This window comes from Meles meles, chromosome 11 (genome assembly GCF_922984935.1).
Source record: "Meles meles chromosome 11, mMelMel3.1 paternal haplotype, whole genome shotgun sequence".
In the NCBI taxonomy this organism is placed as follows: Eukaryota; Metazoa; Chordata; class Mammalia; order Carnivora; family Mustelidae; genus Meles; species Meles meles.
Genome location: NC_060076.1, coordinates 87123327 through 87144690, shown reverse-complemented (window position 1 = coordinate 87144690; position 21364 = coordinate 87123327). Strand labels below are relative to the sequence as shown.

At 37.9% G+C, this 21364-nt stretch overlaps 1 protein-coding gene across 2 annotated transcripts in view; it reads left to right on the top strand.

Annotated features, from left to right (window-relative positions):
• The window catches only part of SMC5 (structural maintenance of chromosomes 5), a 99449-nt gene that overhangs the window by 55964 nt on the left and 22121 nt on the right, over positions 1–21364 (top strand). For both annotated transcript variants that reach the window (XM_046022467.1, XM_046022469.1), the window contains exons 9-16: positions 1288–1543; positions 3281–3435; positions 6838–6951; positions 9059–9153; positions 9790–9922; positions 11766–11939; positions 12036–12205; positions 21176–21299. In XM_046022467.1, the coding sequence (XP_045878423.1) occupies positions 1288–1543; positions 3281–3435; positions 6838–6951; positions 9059–9153; positions 9790–9922; positions 11766–11939; positions 12036–12205; positions 21176–21299 (1221 nt within the window). The remainder of the gene's footprint in view (positions 1–1287; positions 1544–3280; positions 3436–6837; positions 6952–9058; positions 9154–9789; positions 9923–11765; positions 11940–12035; positions 12206–21175; positions 21300–21364) is intronic.

The window sequence follows — 21364 nt, the reverse complement described above, 5'->3', positions numbered from 1 at the left end:
TCAGTTCATTATCTTGACACTGTCAAAGTTAAAGTTTCAGAAAGGAAAAATTGGTACCAACCCAAATGTCCAACAGTAGGGAACAGTACTGTTCTGAATACTGCTTAAATCCGTTATAGCCGTGTAACAGGACATTACACAGGTAACAAAATTTTGTTTTGCCAAGGACATGGGAGAAATGAGAAACTGCTCTCAATACATTTTTAGTGATACCATAAAACATGTATGTTCCATGAAAAGATATAAGTAGGTATTAAAATGTAAAGGTTTAAGGATATTAAGATTATAGATGGTTATTTGTTAAAAGTTAGTGTGCTTTCCATATTTCCATATAATGAATTTGATCCTACTTTGGTAAGGGGGAGGGAGAAAGGGAGTAAATAGGACTTGGAGTGAAGGCAGCCTAACAGATTATGTGATGTGTTTTTATGAAATTGTACTTTTTACACAACTAGGATTTATATGTGTATATTTTTGTGTATGCATGTGTGTCTTAAAGTCTTAACTTTTAGGTGGACTTTGTAAGGTTTTGATAAAAATCTACTGGCATCTTATATGATCTGGTTTTTTTTTTAATTTACCTCGAATATGTTAACAAATCTAAACATAGTTGGAGGATTAATCTCAAAATATTAATTTCAAGTATTAGTAAATAATTTTGTTGAAAGAAAATGGTTTCAGGGGCACCTGGGTGGCTCAGTCAAGCGTCTGCTTTCGGCTCAGGTCCTCATCCCAGAGATCCATCCCTGTGTCAGGCTGCCTGCTCAGCAGGGTGTCTGCTTCTCCCTCTATCTCTCCCTCTGCTTACTTGTTCTCACTTGCTCACTCTCAAATAAATAAAATCCTAAAAAAAAAGTTTGTCTAAAATTAAGAGTGACATAACCTTTGTTATCATTTCTGTTATTACTGCTTTATTCAAAGTTTGTCATATACATCTAAATGCTGTTTTAATTGTCTTCTGGTGTGTGATATGAATTTACTTCCTGTCAGTATTTAGAAATCTGCGAATTGACTTTACAAATATTTTGTTTATCGAGCCAATATTTAATAAGTGCTAACTCTGTGCTAAGCACTGCTCTCGGTACTTAGGATATTATTAGTGAACAAATAAAGATAACAGGTGGTCTGGTAGGAGTAACACTCTGAATTACCGCAGAGTACCTTTTAGTTAGGAAAACACCCATGTTGTTAGGTTGTTCTCATTTTAAATACTATATTACTATAAAAACCTTATAAAGCAAGAGAGAAAAAAACAGTCTCCTGTACCATCCTTCTTTGTTTTATCAGATTGAGGAACTGCAGCAGGCATTAACGGTAAAACAGAATGAAGAACACGACCGCCAGAGGAGGATAAGTAACACTCGGAAGCTGATAGAGGATTTGCAGAATGAACTGAAGACTGCAGAAAGCTGTGAGAGTCTTCAGCCCCAGATTGAGGCCATTACAAATGATCTGAGACGAGTTCAAGATGAAAAGGCATTATGTGAAGGCGAGGTCATTGATAAGCGAGGAGAGAAGGAGAGCCTAGAGAAGGAGAGAAAGAGTAAGTTTTATGAAACTTAGGGTGAAGAGATGTTTATAAAATGGAGATCTCTTTCTATTGATGGCTTTCTTCTTCCCCTGGTACCATGTCTTTAGCTGCTCAAATCCCCTTGTTGAGGAAGCTCAGCTTGGTCTTTCCAAGTTAATGCCTTAATCACCTATAGGTAGCATATACCGTGCTTTGCCACTGGCTAACCATTGCCTTATGTTGCCTTATGTTAAGAGTTAAGCATATATGAAATGAAAATGGTTTCCTTTATTTTCTTCACAGAGTCACTCACTATTATTTATCAGATCAAATTTAAGCTCTTCATTCTAGTCTTCAGAACCTTCTATTAGCTTTGCCCCTTTGAAATCTGTTCGATTTCATCTTTGCTCTTCTTTCCTGTGGACCATAAAAATTGATTTATAACATTATACAGATAGAAGACGTCTTAAGTTCTAACTACCCGGTGTATAGACTAAGATCAGTAAAAAAAAACAGCCCCCATTTTGTATGTTTATCAGAGTTTCCTCCACCTCTTTCAGATCATACCCACTCTCAGGTGTGTGGATATTTAAATAACTCAGCAGTTTTTTCCAGTAGACCATTATTTATATTTTTATCATGTTATTTCACCATGGCTTGATTAATTAATTTTAGATACTATGTTTTGCTATTTTGTAACTTGAGATACAGATTTTGGCTCATAACAGTTCCTATCCTATTTTAATTCCTCAAGTGGAATTAGTAGTATTAGTTACTAATCATTAACCTTTATGATTGATTTATTATGATACCCTTCTATCTTGTGTCAAACAGTTGTCAGTATTGCTTAAATGCACACTTTGTAAGCTAAAATACTGATACTCATCCTTTTCGCTTTCTGCTCCTCTGACATTCTAAGTCCTCGAATTTGTGCTCTGGTTTTTATATTTTCAAGGCTGAACACATTTATTGAGAACCATATTGAGTTTTATGTGCTCTGTTTATGGGTTAATTCTGAAAGTTAGAAATAGTAAGGCTTCTTGCAGCAGTGAGACTTGTTCACAGCAGATCCGAGTAATGTGTTAGGGTGGGGTTTCCTTTCACTGATGGCTTTTTTTTTTTTTTTAAGTTTTAATTTACCTTTTAAAAAACCATTTGCTTTAATATTTCCTTAAAAAGGAAAAAAAAAGTAGGCAGTTGTCTGGGATTTCTTGGGCTTCGTCACAGATCTTTTTCTGTGTTGGGTAAAGCTATTCCTGAATTCTGTGCACTTTTGGTTTGGTTTTCTTACATTACTTAGTATGTTCTTACATTGTTCCCTTATCTTGGGGTTACCTTGTAGGAAGAGATATTTGGGGATTAATTTCAGAGTCTTTGCATCCCTAAAGATGCCTTTATTTCACGATCCTCTTCTCTTGGTTTTGTGGTATGTGTGACTCTACATTGAAAATTTTTCTCTCAGAATTTTGAAGGCCTGTTGTGATCATCTCATGTTAGGAAATGTAGTGTTTTCTTACTTTTTTTTTTTTTTTTTTTTTTGCTGACTTACTTTTGTAACCTCTTTTAGTTTTGATAGCTTAAAGAGCATGTTTTATCTGAAGTGTTTGGAAATTTGATAACAATTTGTCCATGGTGGTCCTTTCTCACTGTGGTGGGTACTTGCTGGGTGGTGTTGCTAACTTTTGGATCTAAGGTATCTTTTGTATTACTAATGGATTATTTCAGTAATTAAAGCTTTCAGAGAACTAATAACTTAACTTTCCTTTTTAGGTGTGAGTGATAATATTGTACGATTTGACAATCTTATGAATCAGAAGGAAGATAAGCTGAGGCAAAGATACCGTGACACATATGATGCTGTTTTATGGCTAAGAAATAACCGGGACAAATTTAAGCAAAGAGTCTGTGAGCCTATAATGCTCACGGTAAGAAATTTTGCTCATTGTCGTAGCATCTGTTGGTTTCATTATTGCATTCATTATTGATTTTTTTGTTGTTCTAATATAGATTTTTTCTTGTTTTAAGAATTCCTAGTCTTATTAACACCTTAGTTTCCCATTATCAGACTTGTGGCTACTGATGTGCTGCTGAATCCATACCTGACTTTTGCCCAATAAGTCTTTGAACTTTGTCAGAGTATGGACCTGTCAGTTTGTCTACCAAGAATCATGTATAAAATTAGTTTGGTCAGCTAGTTCCTTCTGGCAGTTACTAGATTATAGCAGGCCATAGATTAAATGCTGCCTGAAGGGCTAGAAACTGCTGTAAATAACTATGTTGAGGGGGTACCCAACAGAAGTTGAAGAGAAAGTCACCTACACAAATAATCGAGCATTCTTAGGATTCTGCATTCTCAGAATGCAGTCTTTTGACCACATAAACCTTTGAGAGCTAGCTCTTTTTGATGATCATGGATCATTTAGAATAGGATAAGCTGTGTTTAGTAAATCATTTAATGAAGTGTGGCCATGGAATGGCTAGGAAGATTTCCATCTAAAATATTTTTAAAAGTTTAGCCATGGAAAGAGAAAATAAAGTAAAAACCACATTCTTTGACAGTGATATAATTAGATATAATATGAACTTAAAACTTACCCAAAATGACTCAAGGATTGTTATTGCTGGGTTATAGTTTTTTTGTTTTTTTTTTTTTTTTTTACTTTAGGAAAGAGTGCACTATAGATCCTTGCAGGATTCTTGAAAACTTCTACTTTCTTTAATTCATATTTGTATTATTATTTAAAATCATTTCATGTAGTTGTCTTTTTTTAATAGATTATATTAGCAAAGTTAATATGCATAATACTGTATTCTCTTGTTGCTCAGGTATGTATTATTAGAGTATTTTTGCCAGATCAAGAAGGGAATATCTATTTTGGATGCAGACATTATTGTTTTGATTAATCTGGTAAGGACTGAAAGAAAATAGAAGAAAGCAGTTTGAGCCTTAATAACGTATAATGCAAGTAATTAACATTTTTATTAAAATATCAATCTCAAAATTATAATTCACAACTTTGGTAAATTTGCCATCCTTTTATCTCCCAATAGTAGTAGCCTGTCACCAACAGGGATTACTAGCTGGTATATATTTATATTTCAAATTCCATTTGAATCTTTGAAATAAAAAGAAACAGTCTTGCTTTTTCTTATCCTTTCTGGAATAACCCTTTACCTTTCCTACAAGCTTCTTCTGCCTGTATTCCCCCACCCCAACATATATACTTAATCCTTCAATATCCAGTTGAAATGTCATCAATGTAGACAAGTTAGCAATCCATAAACTTAAAATTTTAGCCATATTACTTGTCAACTGTCCATTTCCATGAGTTACTTCTAACCAGCCCAGTCAAGAATGGGAGAATTGTGCAAAGAAGTACTTATAGTTCTGTTCCTCACAGCAGGGTTTATAATAGCCCAAATGATGATGGGGCAAAGAAGAAAATTTCCAGAGAGATGGACTGGTCACGTAAACTATTCTATATCCACTGAAAGGAATATTATGCAGCCATTAAAAAGTCATTCTTGGTGTCTATTAATATAAGAGGACATTTATGATCTATTAATTTATAAAACAGGTTCTAAGATAGGTTGTATAGAAAGATTTCATGTTAAAAAACTGAACTACGAGTCTGCCATCAACCACAAGATGACCTTGGAGTACATGTCTCCTCTGCCTACCACTCTGTCTTTACTGGGTTGTGAAACAGTGGTCTTGAACTTTGCCAAATATTTTCTTTACCAGTCTCCCGAGAGGAGCTTGCTAAGTAGCTGGTAAAGCTGCAGAACCAACAAATTGGTGAAATCTTCCTTCCGGATGTCAGGAGGCCAGACTCAGTGCAGTGCAGTTTGCGTTACCTGGGGGAAAAGCAGTATGACTCAGTCACTACTGGAAGGGCACAAGCTGGGCAGGGACAGAAATGACCCTACTCAAGTGACTTTCTGTTATCTAAATGAGCAGGTGACACTCTTCAAAGAGTTGAATGACCACATCACCAACTTACACAAGGTGGAAACCCCAGGAAAGGGGAGCTGTAGTAAAGGAGTGATAATGAGAGCCACGTCTTAGGCCGACTTAGCCACAGCTCTTTTTAAAAAGGTGACTTCTGCAGTCACAGTGGGGTTATTTTACCCTCTGTATAAGTCGTAGCTAACACCCACTTCTCTTTCATTTGTACCGTTGCTTCTGATGAAGTAATTGGTACCCCCCCAAAAAAAAAAATTGGAACGATAGAGGCTACATTTCTGTAGTATTTAAGTTCAGGTATTTCCTGTGACTTACTTTCTTGTGTATTGGTTTTCCCCTGTTTTAGTGCTTTAGTGCTAGCTTTTGTAGTTTAAAATAGAGAGTAATACTTGCCAATGTGTATATGACAAGCATTGTACTAATAAGTTTTTATTAGCTCTCTTAATCCACATTTGTTCCTGAGGTGTAGATTATTGTACTGTGCCCATTTTGGTGATGAACTAACTGAAACTTTCAGACACTTAAGGGTATATGATTTGAAGCATCATCTGTCTGACCCCACAGTCTTAGCTCTTCATTAGTAGTATGCTGTGTTTTATATATATGATACATAAATACCTTCTTTCCCAAATCTTTATTTTTTCAAGAAGGTGAATTTCCATCTGCTGAAGATAATCTATCTGCCCCCTAAAATTCCATAAGAGAGCACGTTTTATACACCTCTGTTACGGATCTTTATTGTGTTCTGCTTTTTTGCCTTTTTTTTTAACTTAGCATCTGCAAAAAGTAGATTGATTAGTTGTCTTGACCTTCTTAGTATTTTCCATAGCATTGAACCTCACATGCAGAAGGGCCTGGTTTGTTAATACTTAAAAAATAAATCCTAGTGGTACAAGCCTGGGATTTCTCTTGAAAGCACTGTTAAAGTTATATTTTAATTCTTTGTGTTTTTCTACTGATCAGTTATTGCCATATATAACTTCCTCTTGAAGATTAAGAAGACAAATAGTTAAAGTTTGGGGACGGATGAAAAATGTTTATACTCTTAGATTACCTTCTGAGCCATTTCAGATGTTTTCCAGAGGGTTGACTAGAAAGGAACACAATTACTTCTTAGATAAAATCAAAATGGATATGCATCAGGTGCTTATTCAAGTCTTATTTTTTGTTTAATGATGTATTAGATGTTTCTAGGTACTAAATTAAGTAGAGGTTTTTAAATGTTGAGTCTTCAGTACCAAATTTTATCCCCCTTAAGTGTTAAATTTAAACTTGTTAAATAACTCAAAGTAAAATGTTCTAGTACTCAGTTTGGATTTCATGAGAATTAACATATTACTTATATTTTCTTTTTGTTTAGATCAATATGAAAGATAATAAAAATGCCAAGTATATTGAAAATCATATTTCAGCAAATGACTTGAGAGCTTTTGTATTTGAGAGTCAAGAAGATATGGAGGTTTTCCTCAAAGAGGCAAGTGACCATTGTAATACTTTGACTCACCTGGTGCTTTCCTTCTGGTACTTCAGTTTTTAAAGTCAAACTAAAACAAAAAATAGCGACTAATTATACCAGCAGTAACTTTTGTATAAAATCATTTGATTTTGTGAATTTCTTTTTTTATCTCTGTCATTATTGGGCAATGAATTTGTTTTGCAAGAGAAGAAACAGCCCATAATTCCATCTGTAACATGTTTTGAAGTTATTTGGAGTTAGTAAGAATAATTCTGTCATACTGTTTTAAGAGTAAAAAAATCCATAATGATGGACTTTTGGTCTTTGACATCCTTTTTGAAGATGTACTGGAATGAACTCGGTTTTTCTTTGATGGGGAGCGTGGGAATCAATATGTTGTTGCTTTTAAATAAAACCTCTTCAAAAAGAATGAGAATTTTATATCTGGCTACCGAAATACCCTGGGAGTCTAAGCCACTACCAGGCAATGTGGCTTAGTAGTTACAGGCACAGACTGAGATAGGCTGCCAAGATTTGAATTCTGGCTTTACTACTAAATTGGGCAAGTTTCCTAAATGTTTTATGCCATAATTTCCTCATCTGTAAAATGTAGATATATGATCTGCTTCAAAAGATGGCTATCAGGATTAAATCCTTTAATAAAGTGTAGAACACTGCTTATTTGCAATTATTTCTATTATGTTATCTATAATATATATGTATATATATTTGATATATATATATTTGATATATATGAATATATACATATATAGTTAGCTGTTGTTATTGTCAGTCAGATTTCTTTCCTTTTGTGTATGTAACCTTTTAAAAGCCCTAAAGATTAGGTTTAGATTTTGTTTCGTTTAAGTCTTTGTCAGCAAGTATAAATGAGGACAGGACCCTGAATTACATTGGTGGTCCTCTATTTCTGTGGTGCACTAGTGATTGGAAGGAACCCTTACTTTTTTTTGGCTTTTATCATATTGCCCTCCTGGTTTGGGAGTTGGCAGAGAATGTGAATATATGGTAATTGCATAAAAAGATGCATGTATAAAATTATAGAATAGACTCCAGAAAGTTAGGCAGTTGTGTAGTTTGGATTATTTAAGCTTTAGCCAGGAGTTTTTGTTCTGGTGTGAGAGCTTTCTGAAGAAGTCACTTCCTTGGATTACGAGTCTGATATGTGGCATACTGCGAAGGGCATTCTGTCAGGTGCATCTGGCTGCTTTCTATCAGAAATGGCCTGCTTAGCCAACACTGAGTGCCTTTTTCGAGTCAAAAACTCGGGCTTCTTTTGTGCTAAGGATAGGAATCCTATTTGGATAATGTGACCTGGGTTCCTGAAATTTTGACCTATATTTTTGTGTGTGCGCTCTGATAAGAAACTTTTTGTAACTTTTCTTCAACAGGACTAGAACTTCCTCTTGCAGGTGTGACTTTGTATTTTAAATTGTGAAATTTATCTATAACCACCTCCTACGATATTATCTATTAGAGTACCATTCCCCATACTACCGTGTATAATAAATATTATGTCTGCTATGCAGTTACCCTAGATGCCCTTTATCAGGATGATGAAGTTTCCTTCTGTTCCTAGTTTGCCGAGAATTTATCATGTTTTTCTGCCTCTGTTGGGCTGATCATATGGGTTTTGTACTTCATTGATTTCCATCAATCTCACCTTTCTGGAATAAACTCTACTTGGTCGTGTGTACTGTTCACATATTGCTGGATTCCGTATACTAATATTTTGTAAAGGATTTTTGCATATGTATTCATGAGGGCTTTTGTTTGTTCATGTTTTGGTATCAAGATTACGCTAGAATCATAAAGTGATTTGGGAAATGGCCACTGTACTTCCTCTTATTTTCTGGAAGAGTTTTGGTATTACTGCTTCCTCGACTGTTAGAGCATATTTGTTTTACTATTTTCACTGATAAATACTTTCTGTAAAAATGTAATAATAGGGTCATTATCACACTAAAAAGATTGCTTGAAAGTACCATTAAATATCCAGTTTTTGGTCATCCTGTCCTATCCTAACACCAGTTGGAATAAAACTTTAAAAGATCATTTTGATTGATAGTATATGGTAATTAAAATATATTCTTTCCCTTATATTCAGATTCGTGACAATAAAAAATTAAGAGTAAATGCTGTTACTGCTCCCAAGAGCTCATATGCAGACAAAGCACCTTCAAGATCTCTGAATGAGCTAAAGTAAGTCTTGAAACTATTTTTAGAATTAACCTATTACTTTGAATATTGAATAACCATTTAGCTCCTAAATATATTATCTCTCACATAAATATGTTATAAGCTGTATTATTCCCTCTTGGGATCTCTACTTAAGTCTAAAATAAGGAAAAATTTAGGAACAGATAAACTATGGAATATTTACTATATGGTGGTGATGTTTCAGATCAGTGGATTAATATTGGATTGTTGAATGGAAGATACTAAAATGGTTGGTTAGGTGTTGGGAAAGTAAAACAAATCGTCACTTCATAATGCAGGAGTGATTTCCAGAAGGACTAAACAGAAAATTTGCAATTATGAAACAGTTATAAGTAAATGTCTTAATTCTGAATGTAAGTAAACATTCTAAATATAAAAACAATGGAAGAAACAAAAGAAATTAATAGTGTGTAATGATGAATATATTAAATTTTTCTGACAAGGAAATCAGTCTCAACATTAATCACAATATTTGTTAAGTGATTTTAAAATACACAAATTTCTGCTGTACCATCATTAATTTATGTGTTATTGTTTATTTGCCACTTTTCAACTATCAGATTTCTTTACATGACATTTTTTTAAGAAGAAAAATCTAGTAAGTGCTTTTCATTTCAGACAGTATGGATTTTTCTCTTACTTGCGAGAATTATTTGATGCCCCTGATCCCGTCATGAGCTTCCTTTGCTGCCATTATCATATTCATGAAGTTCCTGTAGGAACTGAAAGGACCAGAGAAAGAATTGAACGGGTAAGAAAGTACTGAATCTAGAACCTCATTTTGTTAACACTTCTTAGCATAAAAACGTCAAGCAAAAATTTAGAGATACTTAAAGAAGTAGGACATCCTGTTATTTTAAACCACACAGAAGTTCTTTGTATTTTACATTTTTAATATAAAATGTATTTTACATTTTTAATATGATGGGTATAAGTGATGCGGAGTTACCTAGAGGAAGCACTTTAGTTGAAGCCTAAAACGAGACACCTGGCTTGTTTGGCAAATTTGTGTTCAGACATTATATTACTGGCTTAATCATTTAAATTCTTGTATTCCAGACTATTTTTTAGAGAAAGTATATGTTAGAATGGTAGGCTGGGTGTCGAACTGTTTTGGTAAGCCCTTCCTTTCTTAAAGCTGCCCCTGACGATTAACTCCCATATGAATGACCTCCCTTCATAGGACCTCCTTTCCTGGCTAGCATACCACACACTCGTAGTTCCTATATTCTGCTCATGCTGGGAGTTCTCTCCTCCTCATATAAACAGTCTCCAAGACTCACCTTACATTTGTTGCTTGTCACAGGCAGATACAGGAAAGAAATCTCTTCATCTAAAATAGGTTTTTCCATAACACCATTTGGAGTGTTTTTTGCTAGAGACCCAACTACTGATTGTTGTATTGAATTTATTACAAAGTGTGTTTTAAAAGTTTGCCACATAGTATACCAGTATCCCTAGGACAACTCATTTGTAATTTAGGGACTCTTTTTTTACTTAACTGATATAAGATAGAAATGAGGGCTCATTGCTAACTATTTTGTGGGGAAAAAACAAAAAACAAAAAACCCCGCCTAGCTGACTATAGTAAGTTGCATGTGTCTTTGATTATAAATTTCATTATGGGGAGCATTTTAGGAAATAAATATTAGAACTTGCATGTGGGTGTACCTCTGCTGTCATTTAGAAAAGAGGACAAGACCATATATGCGTCTAAGACCTTTTATGGACTTGTTCTCATTAATTTCTAAGACTCTCCCCTTCAGTTAAATTGTCTCCTGCCAGGCTTTGGTCATGATGTCCTTTTTGTTGGGAGGGCCCTTCCCTCACCGTTTCTATCAGTTTAAATTTATTAGAACTTGAGTAGCCTAACTTCTTGCTTTCTCTTCATTCCAAATTATTCTGCAATTTGCAGATGCCAGGTTATACCCTGTTAAGTGTGCTTAAATATGCCTTATCTCTTTACTTAGACTATAAACTTCTGGATAGAAACAAGCCACAAGAGTATTGATAGTGAAACTTAAGAGATTAGAAAAAAACTGTATTATGAAAGCTGCTCTTCATTAGTATCCAGAAATGTATAAAATAATGTTATTGTCTTCAGAATGAGCTTTAGTTCTTAGAACTTCTTGTTTAAGTTCTTGAAAGAGAAGCTCTCTGAAAAATGCAAAAAAAAAATAAAGGATCTCAATTTTAAGTGTTTCTAGGAATTAAATATGATTATGTGTCTGTGAACAATATAACTGAGGGAAGGTGAGAATCCGTGACTTAGGTGAGCTACCACAGTTGTGTGTCCTGGGCAGCTGGTTCCTGGTATCTCTTCTGTAGACCCAACAAAACTCGAAAAGGACACTTACTTGGGAGAGATTATGTAGTCAAATAAAAGTATAGTCGCCTTTGCCATCTTTGTTTGGGATCAGCCACCTTTTGAGAGATGTTACTGGAGAAGTTAAAAAAAAAAAAATTGAAAGTACATCTGTTTTGATCTTCTAAAATTCACTTGATCTGCATTTTTCAGTGCTTCAGTCCTTGTAAAAATATTTTCATTAAATGTACACTAACATTTGTTTGACATTGTTTGACTTCATTGCTAGGTAATACAAGAAACCCGGTTAAAACAAATGTATACAGCAGAAGAAAAGTATGTGGTGAAAACTTCCTTTTATTCAAATAAAGTCATTTCTAGTAACACATCCCTAAAAGTAGCCCAGTTTCTCACAGTCACTGTGGATCTTGAGCAAAGACGACACTTAGAAGAACAGCTGAAGGTTGGTTATTTTGAGTATTAAAAAAGGATATTAACTGGATTTGTAATACTTAAACTAGAATTGTTTTTAAAATAACAATTTTGAATATTTTTGTAGGAAATTAATAGAAAATTGCAAGCAGTGGAAGCAGGGTTGATTGCCCTATATGAGAGAAACAAACATCTAGAACACAAAGACAATGAACTTAGACAAAAGAAGAAGGAGCTCCTTGAAAGGAAAACCAAGAAAAGACAACTGGAACAAAAAATTAGTTCCAAACTGGGAAGGTAGGATTCCGCCTATTTGGGCAGCGAGGTCGGGGGGTGTGGGGGTGGCAGGGTACTACAAGGGTATTGTTATTAGTTACGCAGCCCTACCTTGCTCTGTCGTGCTGTGCAGGTACGAACACTTTGAAGGTTTGTGCGGCCCTGTGTCAAGCAAATCTGTTGGCACCATTTTCCCAGTAGCTCACTTTGTGTCTCTTTGTCACATTTTGGTGATTCTGACAATATGTGTGTAGTGATCAGGACTCTGAAAGCAGAGGTAATGGTTAGCATTTTTCAGCAGTGAAGTATTTTTGAGCCAGAACACAGTGGCACACTAATGGACTACGGTATATTATTGTAAACACAACTTTTATATGCACCGGGAAACCACAGAATTCTTTGGACTCCCTTTACTGTGGTCTGGCCCCAAAGCCGCAGTATCTCTGACGTGTGCCTGGACCCTGTCATGATGATGCAATTCCCACAAACATGTTTTATCTGCAAAAAATTGTGTGTGGGGCAAAAGTTGGTGAATGTGGGGCTCAGTGAGTATGGGGCTCAGTCTTATGACCCTCAGAACCATGACATGACCCGAAATCAAGAGTCAGACACTTACCTCAATGAGCCACCCGTGTGCCCCGAAAACAGAATTTTAAAAAGTGAAATAGCTTAAGGGGCCAGTGGGACAACATCAAGCAGAATAATTTCACATTATATGAGTCACAGAAGGAGGAAGAAAGTGCAGAACACATATTTGAAGAAGAAACAACAACTTCCCTAACCTGGAGAAGGAATAGACATCCAGATCCAGGAAGCACAGAGAGTTCACCTAAGAATAAATGGAAATCTGTTATGCAGAAGAGCACTGATTTTTTACTGAAAACAAAGCATAGTCAGATGCCAGTGACATTTGACAGGACCGGAAACCTACATCCCTCAGTAATGAAGAATTTACACAATTGGTGTTTGAGGCTTTGGATGTTTGTTTTGTTTTTCAGCCATCATGACATGACTGATGGAAGCATATTATTTGTGTCTGAGAGACTATAACTTCATTGCTTCAGTATTTACCATTGGATCTTGTGGATCAAAGTATTTTATCCCAGAGAGGGAACATTCACTGGTTTAAAAAAAAATTCTCTACCCATCTGCTGGAAAGTGACTCATTAACACTGGAGCATTTAATATCAGAATTCTGTTGTCACATGCTTTGAGGAAGCATATGAGACCAAAAGAGTCACGTACCTATGAATATGTGGAAATTATAGGAAATTTCGAATCAGTAAACAGTGTATCCACTTCAGCAAAGAATGGTTTCAAAGGAACTATACAAGCCCAGATAGGCCCTAAGATGGTCGAGATTGTATTGCAGCCACCGTCAGATCAGCTACAGCTTAGTTCATCCAGGATGTGTACTGTCGAAGAGCTCAGTGAAGAGTTTTAGACATCTAGACGTAGTTTAGAGTTTTATTGCCGGGTCCCAAGGAAGTACCTATGATAGGACATTTGAAGTTCTATGAACATCCAGTTATAATTATCACGGGATGGTCCAGAACATTTGCCAGAAGTGTCACGAGCACTTAATGCAGTATGGGAGAAGCTATATCCTGTTATTACACATTTCTGAACAAAGGACCACAGCGGATTGGCTTCAGACTCACTGTACCTTCAGTAGATCTTCAGTAGAATTCAAGGCCAGAGTTTTTGTTGGTACTCACATCATACTAAATCATGCAGAAGTGAGGGGTGAAATGTGATGAGTACTTGGCGTTGAAGAGTCTCTTCCTGAGACAACCACAGACAAAAGCCAAGAGTCTGGGTCTGATAATTGTATAGACCTAGTCAAGCCTCCAGAAAGTATTGGAAAGGTTTGATCACAGCCCAACCCCTTCCGCTTCCTTCCAGAATTCAATAAAATCCTCTCACAGGGCAATCAGACCTTTCCCCAACACCAACTGGGACCCAGCAGATACCTGCACTCCTCCCAGACGCCATATATCAGCTTATCAGCTCCTGAAAAGACGGCAACAAAGAAGGTCATTGTTTAGTCAGTCTGTTATTCACACAGCGGTATAGCCGGTAAGGTCTCGCATTGCCAATTTCCCAGTTCCTTAAGCCTTGGCTCAGTCTCCATTTTTAGCTCAGTTACAAGCCCCGCCGCGTCTGACAGACCAGGTGGAACGACAGCCATGGCTGACAGAGGCAAGTACTCACCAGCCACAAGGAAACTAAGGAACATTGAAGATCAAACCTCAGAAGGCCCGTGGTTAAGGGCTGCAGATGTTTTTACAAGTCAAGCTCTGAGTCGAATTTGAATTCCGTTCACCTTTCTTCTGGAAATTCATCTAACATCCAGCGACTTGTACCTTCAATTTTAAGGACCAGGTTTCACACTAACCCGAATGAAAGTGGACTGCATCCTGCACCCAGTGGCGCACACAGCATGATTCAGCAGCAGACCAAGTCAGGGTCCACGACCACGCTGAGCTGGCACCATGAGCCGGACGCAGAGCACTCTTAGAGCCCTGCTGTGTGACACTGTGACGATTTCATAGCTGGAGCAGGGTCCAGATTCCATCTCAAATGCCATGAAGCAGCCCAGAGTGCTGCACTAACACCGTTCATTCAGGACACACACAAGGTTTTCTCAAGGTCACCAGCTTGTGGTTAGTGATGACATGAGTCCCTCCTCCCATAGCTTGTGGGGTGGTCGTGGTGCTTTGCACTATGCTTACCGGCCGGGTGGTGGCTGCCCTAGTTCCGCTCCTGAGAGCAGCAGGCGCAGACGTTGTCTGTCACGCAGCGGCGGCAGCGGACTTCCAGCTTGCCCTAGGTCAGCACCCATCCCAGGCTCAGCCGACCCAGCTCCTGAGCAGTGTTTACAGGCTCGAAGGGTTCCCGTGGAGCAACCCTGAAACAGCTTATCCTCTCTGCTGCATTGCCACCCCAACAGGGCACTTTCCCTCGGTCCCATCCCCAGCAACAGCACCAGTCTCCACAACAGCAGGAGTCAGCCCCGGACTGGCAGTTAGACCTGCTCTTCTAAGCTGCAGCCATGGCAGGACATATGCCTCCTCGGACCTCAAGGGAGGAAGGGGTTGGCCACAAAGAGTTGCTCAGAGGATCTGAAGAAGCTAGGATAAGTCTTAGTAGTTTCAAAGAAGCAGTACTGAATGTTCAAATTCCTGGAATTAGTTAATAGCAAGGAAAACGCTGCCTACTGCTACAAACATACGTTAAACATCAGCCAGTGGGGGATGACAGTGTTGGGCTTCCCTGTTTCTTTGTTTTGTTTTGGTTTGGTTTGGGTTTTTTTTTTGATGGGAAGAAGTGTCTTGCCAGATATTAAGCTTAGATACGAAATATGGTCTCCAGTCAATCAGAAAGGCACTAACAATATTAGTAACCTTTGGTTCTATACCTGTTTTCAAGTATCACAGGACACATCACTGTCATGTTCAGGGCACAGTGATGCCACGAAGATAGTCTGGTAGACTCAGTAGGCCCCTTCCTGAGCCCCTCTTCCCTTTCAGAGAATGATGGGATAGTAGTTAATGTCAGAATGTTGTGTAGGTACAAATTGCCTGTGTGCAGATGCTGTAAGTGCTATGGCTATGTCTGGATAAGAGAGAAAGCCAAAAAAAAAAAATCCAACAAACTATCATCTTAATAGATTCAGAAAAAGGATTTGACGAAATAAACACCCATTTTTTTATAAAACCTCTCAACAGTGTGGGCATAGAGGAAACATAGTTGAATATAATAAAGACAATATGTGACAAATCCACAGCTAACATTACACTCAACCGTGAAAAGCTAAAATATGTTCCTTTAACATCAGGATCAAGACCAGGATGCCCATCCTCCCCCACTTGCATTCAGCATAGTGTTAGAAATTAGGATTTCTGATCCGAGCAATTAGGCAAGAAAGAGAAATAAAAGGCATTTAAATTGGAAAGACATAAAACCGGTGCTGTTTGTGGATGATGTGATTTTACATAGAAAACTTAAAATACTCCATCAAAAGAAACTTGTAGAACAAATCAGCAAATTCAGTAAAGTTGCAGGGTACGAAATTGGCTATAAAAATCTGTTGCATTTTCATATACTAACAACAGACTCAAAGGTGAATTAAGAAAACAGTCCCATTTATAAAATCACACCAAAAAGAAAATGCTTAAGAATAAATTTAACTGGGGCACCTGGGTGGCTCAGTGGGTTAAAACCTCTGCCTTTGGCTCGGGTCATGATCCCAGGGTTCTGGGATCGAGCCCTGTATTGGGCTCGCCGCTCGGTGGGGGGCCTGCTTCCCCCCCCCCCCCCCCCGCCTGCCTCTCTCTGCCTGCTTGTGATCTCTGTCAAATAACTAAAAATCTTCAAAAAAAATAAAAAATAAATTCAACCAAGGATTTGAAAGACCTTATACTAAACCATAACACATTAAGGAAAGAAATTAAACGATACAAATAAATGGAAAGATTTTCTGTGCTCATGGATTTGCAGAATTAATATTGTTCAAGGACCTATGTTACCCAGAGCAATCTATAGATTCAGTGGAATTCCTAACTATTTCCTAATTCCACTGGCATTTTTCAGAATTAGAAGAATCCTAAAAATTTATGGGACCACAAAAGATACCAGATAGCCAAAGCAATCTTGAGAAAGAAAAACAAAGCTAAAAGCATCGCGCTCCCTGTTTTCAAGCTGTATCAGAAAAACTATTAATCAAAAGAGGTATTGACATAAAAACAGACACATAGGTCAGTGGAACAGAATAGAGCCCAGAAGTAAACCCATGGATCTATGGTCAGTTACTTTATGACAAAAGAGGTAAGAATGAACCATGAAGAAAGGATAGTCTCTTCAATAAATGGTGCTGGAAAAACTGGACAGCCCCATGCAGAAGATTGAAACTGGACCACAAGCTTACACCAAACAGAAAAATCAACCCAAAATGGATTAAAGACTAATAAAAGACCAGAAATCCTAAAACTTCTAGAAGAAAACAGTAAGTTCTTTGACATGGGTGTGGACAGTAATTTTTTTTTTTTTGGAACTGACTCCCAAGACCTTGGCAACAAAAGCAAAAATAAACAAATGGGACTACATCAAACTTAAAAGCTTCCACACGGTAAAGGAAGCCATCGCCACACCAAGAAGGCAACCTATGAAACAGGAGAAAATACTTGGAAATACTGTGTTCAGTAAGGGTTTAATATCTAAAATGTAATGAATTCCTGTAACTCATAGCAGAAAAACCCCAATCTGATTAACAAATGGGCAGAGAAACTGAATAGACAGACTTTTTTCCAAAGAAGACCTACAGATGGTCAGCAGGCGCCTAAGAAAGGTGCTCAGTGTCACTGATCATCAGGGATATTTAAATAACCACAGTGAGATTAGCATGTCACACCTGTCAGAATGGCTGTTATCAAAGCACAAGAAATACCACATGTTGGCAAGGATGCGGAGAAAACGGAACCCTTGTCGGCGGACATGTAAATTGGTGCAGCCATTGTGGGAAACAAGATGGAGGCTCCTCAACACATTAAAAATAGAAGTACCACATGATCCAGTAATTCCACTTCTGGGTATTTATTCAAAGAAAATGAAAGCATAGATTTGAAAAATTGTGCTCTCATATTCATTGTAGCATTCTTTATGGGAGCCAAGACATGGACGCGCCCTCAGTGTCCATGAATGACTGAATGGGCAACGAAGGAGTGAGATGCACACAGACACATGCACGTGTGTGTGCACACGCTGCACCACTGCGTAGCCTCGAGAAAGAGGGAAATCTTTTGTGACAAATGAGTGGAACTTGAGAGTGTTATGCTAAGTACAGTAAGTCAGACACACGCCATATGATTTCAGTTACAGTGCCATCTAAAAAACCAACAAACGGCAGAAACGCATAGATACAGGGAACAGATTGGTGGTTGCGGGGTGAGGGGGGGCTAGGGAGGAGAGCTGGGGGTTGGTAAAATAGGTGATCAAGAGGTCCAGACTGCCAGGATAAGATAAAGACTAGCGGGAAGGTAAGGTGTGGCATGTGACTAGTTAATAATACTGTATTGCATATTTGAAAGCTGCCAAGAGTAGATCTTAAAAGTTTTCTTTATCAGAAAAGAACTTTTATGACTACATATGGTGATAGATGTTAACTAGACTTTTGTGGTGATCATTTCATGATATATACAGACATGAAACCATTATGTTGCACACCTGCAACTAATATGTTAGTCATACTTGAAGTACAAAATAAAAACACGTAAGATTCATGACTTAATAGCTAATGTTTACTGCCATCAGCAATATTAATTGATTGGACACATCTGAAATTTTTGAGTACAAGGCACTGAAGAATCTCCCAACGCTGAGTGCACTTTGGTGCTTCTGCCTCGATGTGTCCCTGAGCACCAGCGTATTTTTATTCACTGCTTTTATACCGTCACTGCAAACATCACTACAGTCAGTGGGGCAGTTGAGGTCTTCCTACAGCAGTCCGAGTAGTTCATGATTCCCCTGCAGTGGTTTCAGGGATTCCCACAGGCCTCTGGACCACACTTTGAGAACGACTGACCCAGACCTATAATCCAGAATAAGAAGTCCATTGACTTTGGATTGGTGGGCGAGGAGAGAAGGTGGTACAGGCAGCGAGACGATCAGTCCAGACCATTAGGCTATGACTTTGGATTGGTGGGCGAGGAGAGAAGGTGGTACAGGCAGCGAGACGATCAGTCCAGACCATTAGGCTATGCGTTTTCTCACTGATTTGGAAAGAGTAAAAGGGAAGGAGGAGGAGATGCTGATTTTTCACAGAAGAGAGTGGGCACCTGGGGGTTTATCCCACTCTTTCAGCTGAAATCTTCCTTGTTACAACCTGGAATTACGTCTGCCTTTGCCTTAATGATAATATATTCCACAGAATTCTGTACAGAGATGCGAATAGTGTAAATCTTAACTGAAGGAAAACGGCTGGCTTACTGAGAGCACCCAAGCAGCACTCTTTGGAACCCCTTATCCATTCTGTTGTATTTGGATGTTTTGTAGAAACTGGGATAAAGAAGAGGGGATAAAAGCTACTAGGGTGTTCATTCTAGGGGAAGGGAACATGGCTTCCAGTTCAAAGGTTTTTCCCATGGTCTGCTTCAGACCTGACTTTTTGTTGTGATTATCCTTTTTTCCCCACCTATAAAGATTTAGATATTAATGGCATAGTCAATCTTTGATAATGAATGACCGCTCATTGCCTTGAGCTAAGGTATCTGTTTACCTTGACCTAATGTAGTATGGGTTCTTAAACACATTCCTAAATTGAATCATACATGAAATGCATTAATAGAATTTTTTCTTTACTGTTTTTTGTTGTTGTTTTTTTTTTAAACCATTGTCCATTAACAATTAGGGAAATGTAACCGTGTACCTTTGTTGCTTAAAGCAAGATGCTATTTAGTCTGGCTGCCTAGACAGTTTTCATCTCTAAGCCTCTTTTCAGCCTTCACCTTTGTCCTCATTCCTGTCTTTCATCATCTGCAAGACACCTAACCTTTCCTGTTTGACTGTTCTGCTGGACCCAGTGTCTAAAACTAAACTGTCTCTTCATAAGTAATGTGGTTTTTCGGTAGTGAAAGGGCCTTTCATGCCCATCACCAGCCTGCTTCTCATTCCTATAGTTAATCACCTCTAGTTACAAAACTCCTTTCCTTAGATCAGCTTTCAACTTTTTCCAGTCTCCTTTCACTTGACTCATTTCACCTCACCTCCCTGGCTTCCTCTACTCTCTCTTTCATGTACTGTTCAGGCCTCTGTCTACAACATCTGCTGAACTTGTTCAGTCTTGTGTATTACTGTTTCCAAACTGGGTTCCTGCTTTTACCCTGGAGGCAGCGTGGTGGGGTGGAAAAGAACTTGGACTGGTGTCAGACACATCTTTTTTTTTTTTTTTTTTTTTTTAAGATTTTATTTATTTATTTGACAGAGATATCACAAGTAAACAGAGAGGCAGGCAGAGAGAGAGAGAGGAGGAAGCAGGCTCGCTGCTGAGCAGAGAGCCCGATGCGGGACTCGATCCCAGGACCCCGAGATCATGACCTGAGCCGAAGGCAGCAGCTTAACCCACCGAGCCACCCAGGCGCCCCGTGTCAGACACATCTTAACCACATACTACTTAACCACACACTACACATGATCTCAGGGAACTTAATTCCTTATCCTTAGTTTCTTTACCTTGAATAGCATAGTACTAATTTTTAGGTAGTATTATCTTTTTGCTATATATTTTTAATCAGTTAATCAGATCTTCCCAGTTAAGCTACTTCAGGTAAGGGACAGTGTGTAAACAACATTCATAATGATGGTTAGAAACTAATATTCACCAGTTAAGGGCCAGGCACTGCACTAAGTGTGTTACATATTTTACCTTCATAAAATTTTCATCATAGCTCTGTAGGGGAAGTACTGTTACTTTTTCCACTTTATAGATAGACTAAAGTTCAGAAGACTAACTTGTTTAGGGGTGTCTGGGAGGCTCAGTTGGTTAAGCAGCTACCTTCGGCTCAGGTCATAATTCCAGGGTCCTGGGATCTAGCCCCGCATCAGGCTCCTTGCTTGGCCAAGAGCCTGCTTTTCTCTCTCCCTCTGCCTGCCTGTGCTCTCTGTCTCTCTCTCTGTCTTATAAAATTAAAAAAAGAGTGACTTGTCTAGTTATACTGCTCATCAGTTGCAAAGAGGAGATCAAATCCATCTTCCTGATATCAGACCCTATACCGTTACCACCATCATTACTTCAGCTCTGCTGGGCACATACTATCTCAACAAATGGTTTTTGATCCTGAGTGGTTACATAACAAGTTGTTTAATCTAGAAGTTAGTAGTGTTTATGTCTGAGTAGTATGGCTTAAAAAGCCCATCGAACAGCAGGAGACCTAAGGATTTGGGCTCCAATGTTGCGTTAACTCTGATTTCTCGATCATTATGTGTTTCATACAGTTTAAAGCTGATGGAACAGGATATTTGCAACCTTGAGGAGGAGGAGCGAAAAGCAAGTACCAAAATCAGAGAAATAAATGTTCAAAAAGCAAAACTTGTTACTGAATTAACAAACTTTGTAAAGGTAAGGCATTTTCTTAATTTTAGTCACTTTTTTATGGCAGGTAGATAAGTTAGATTTTAAAAAGC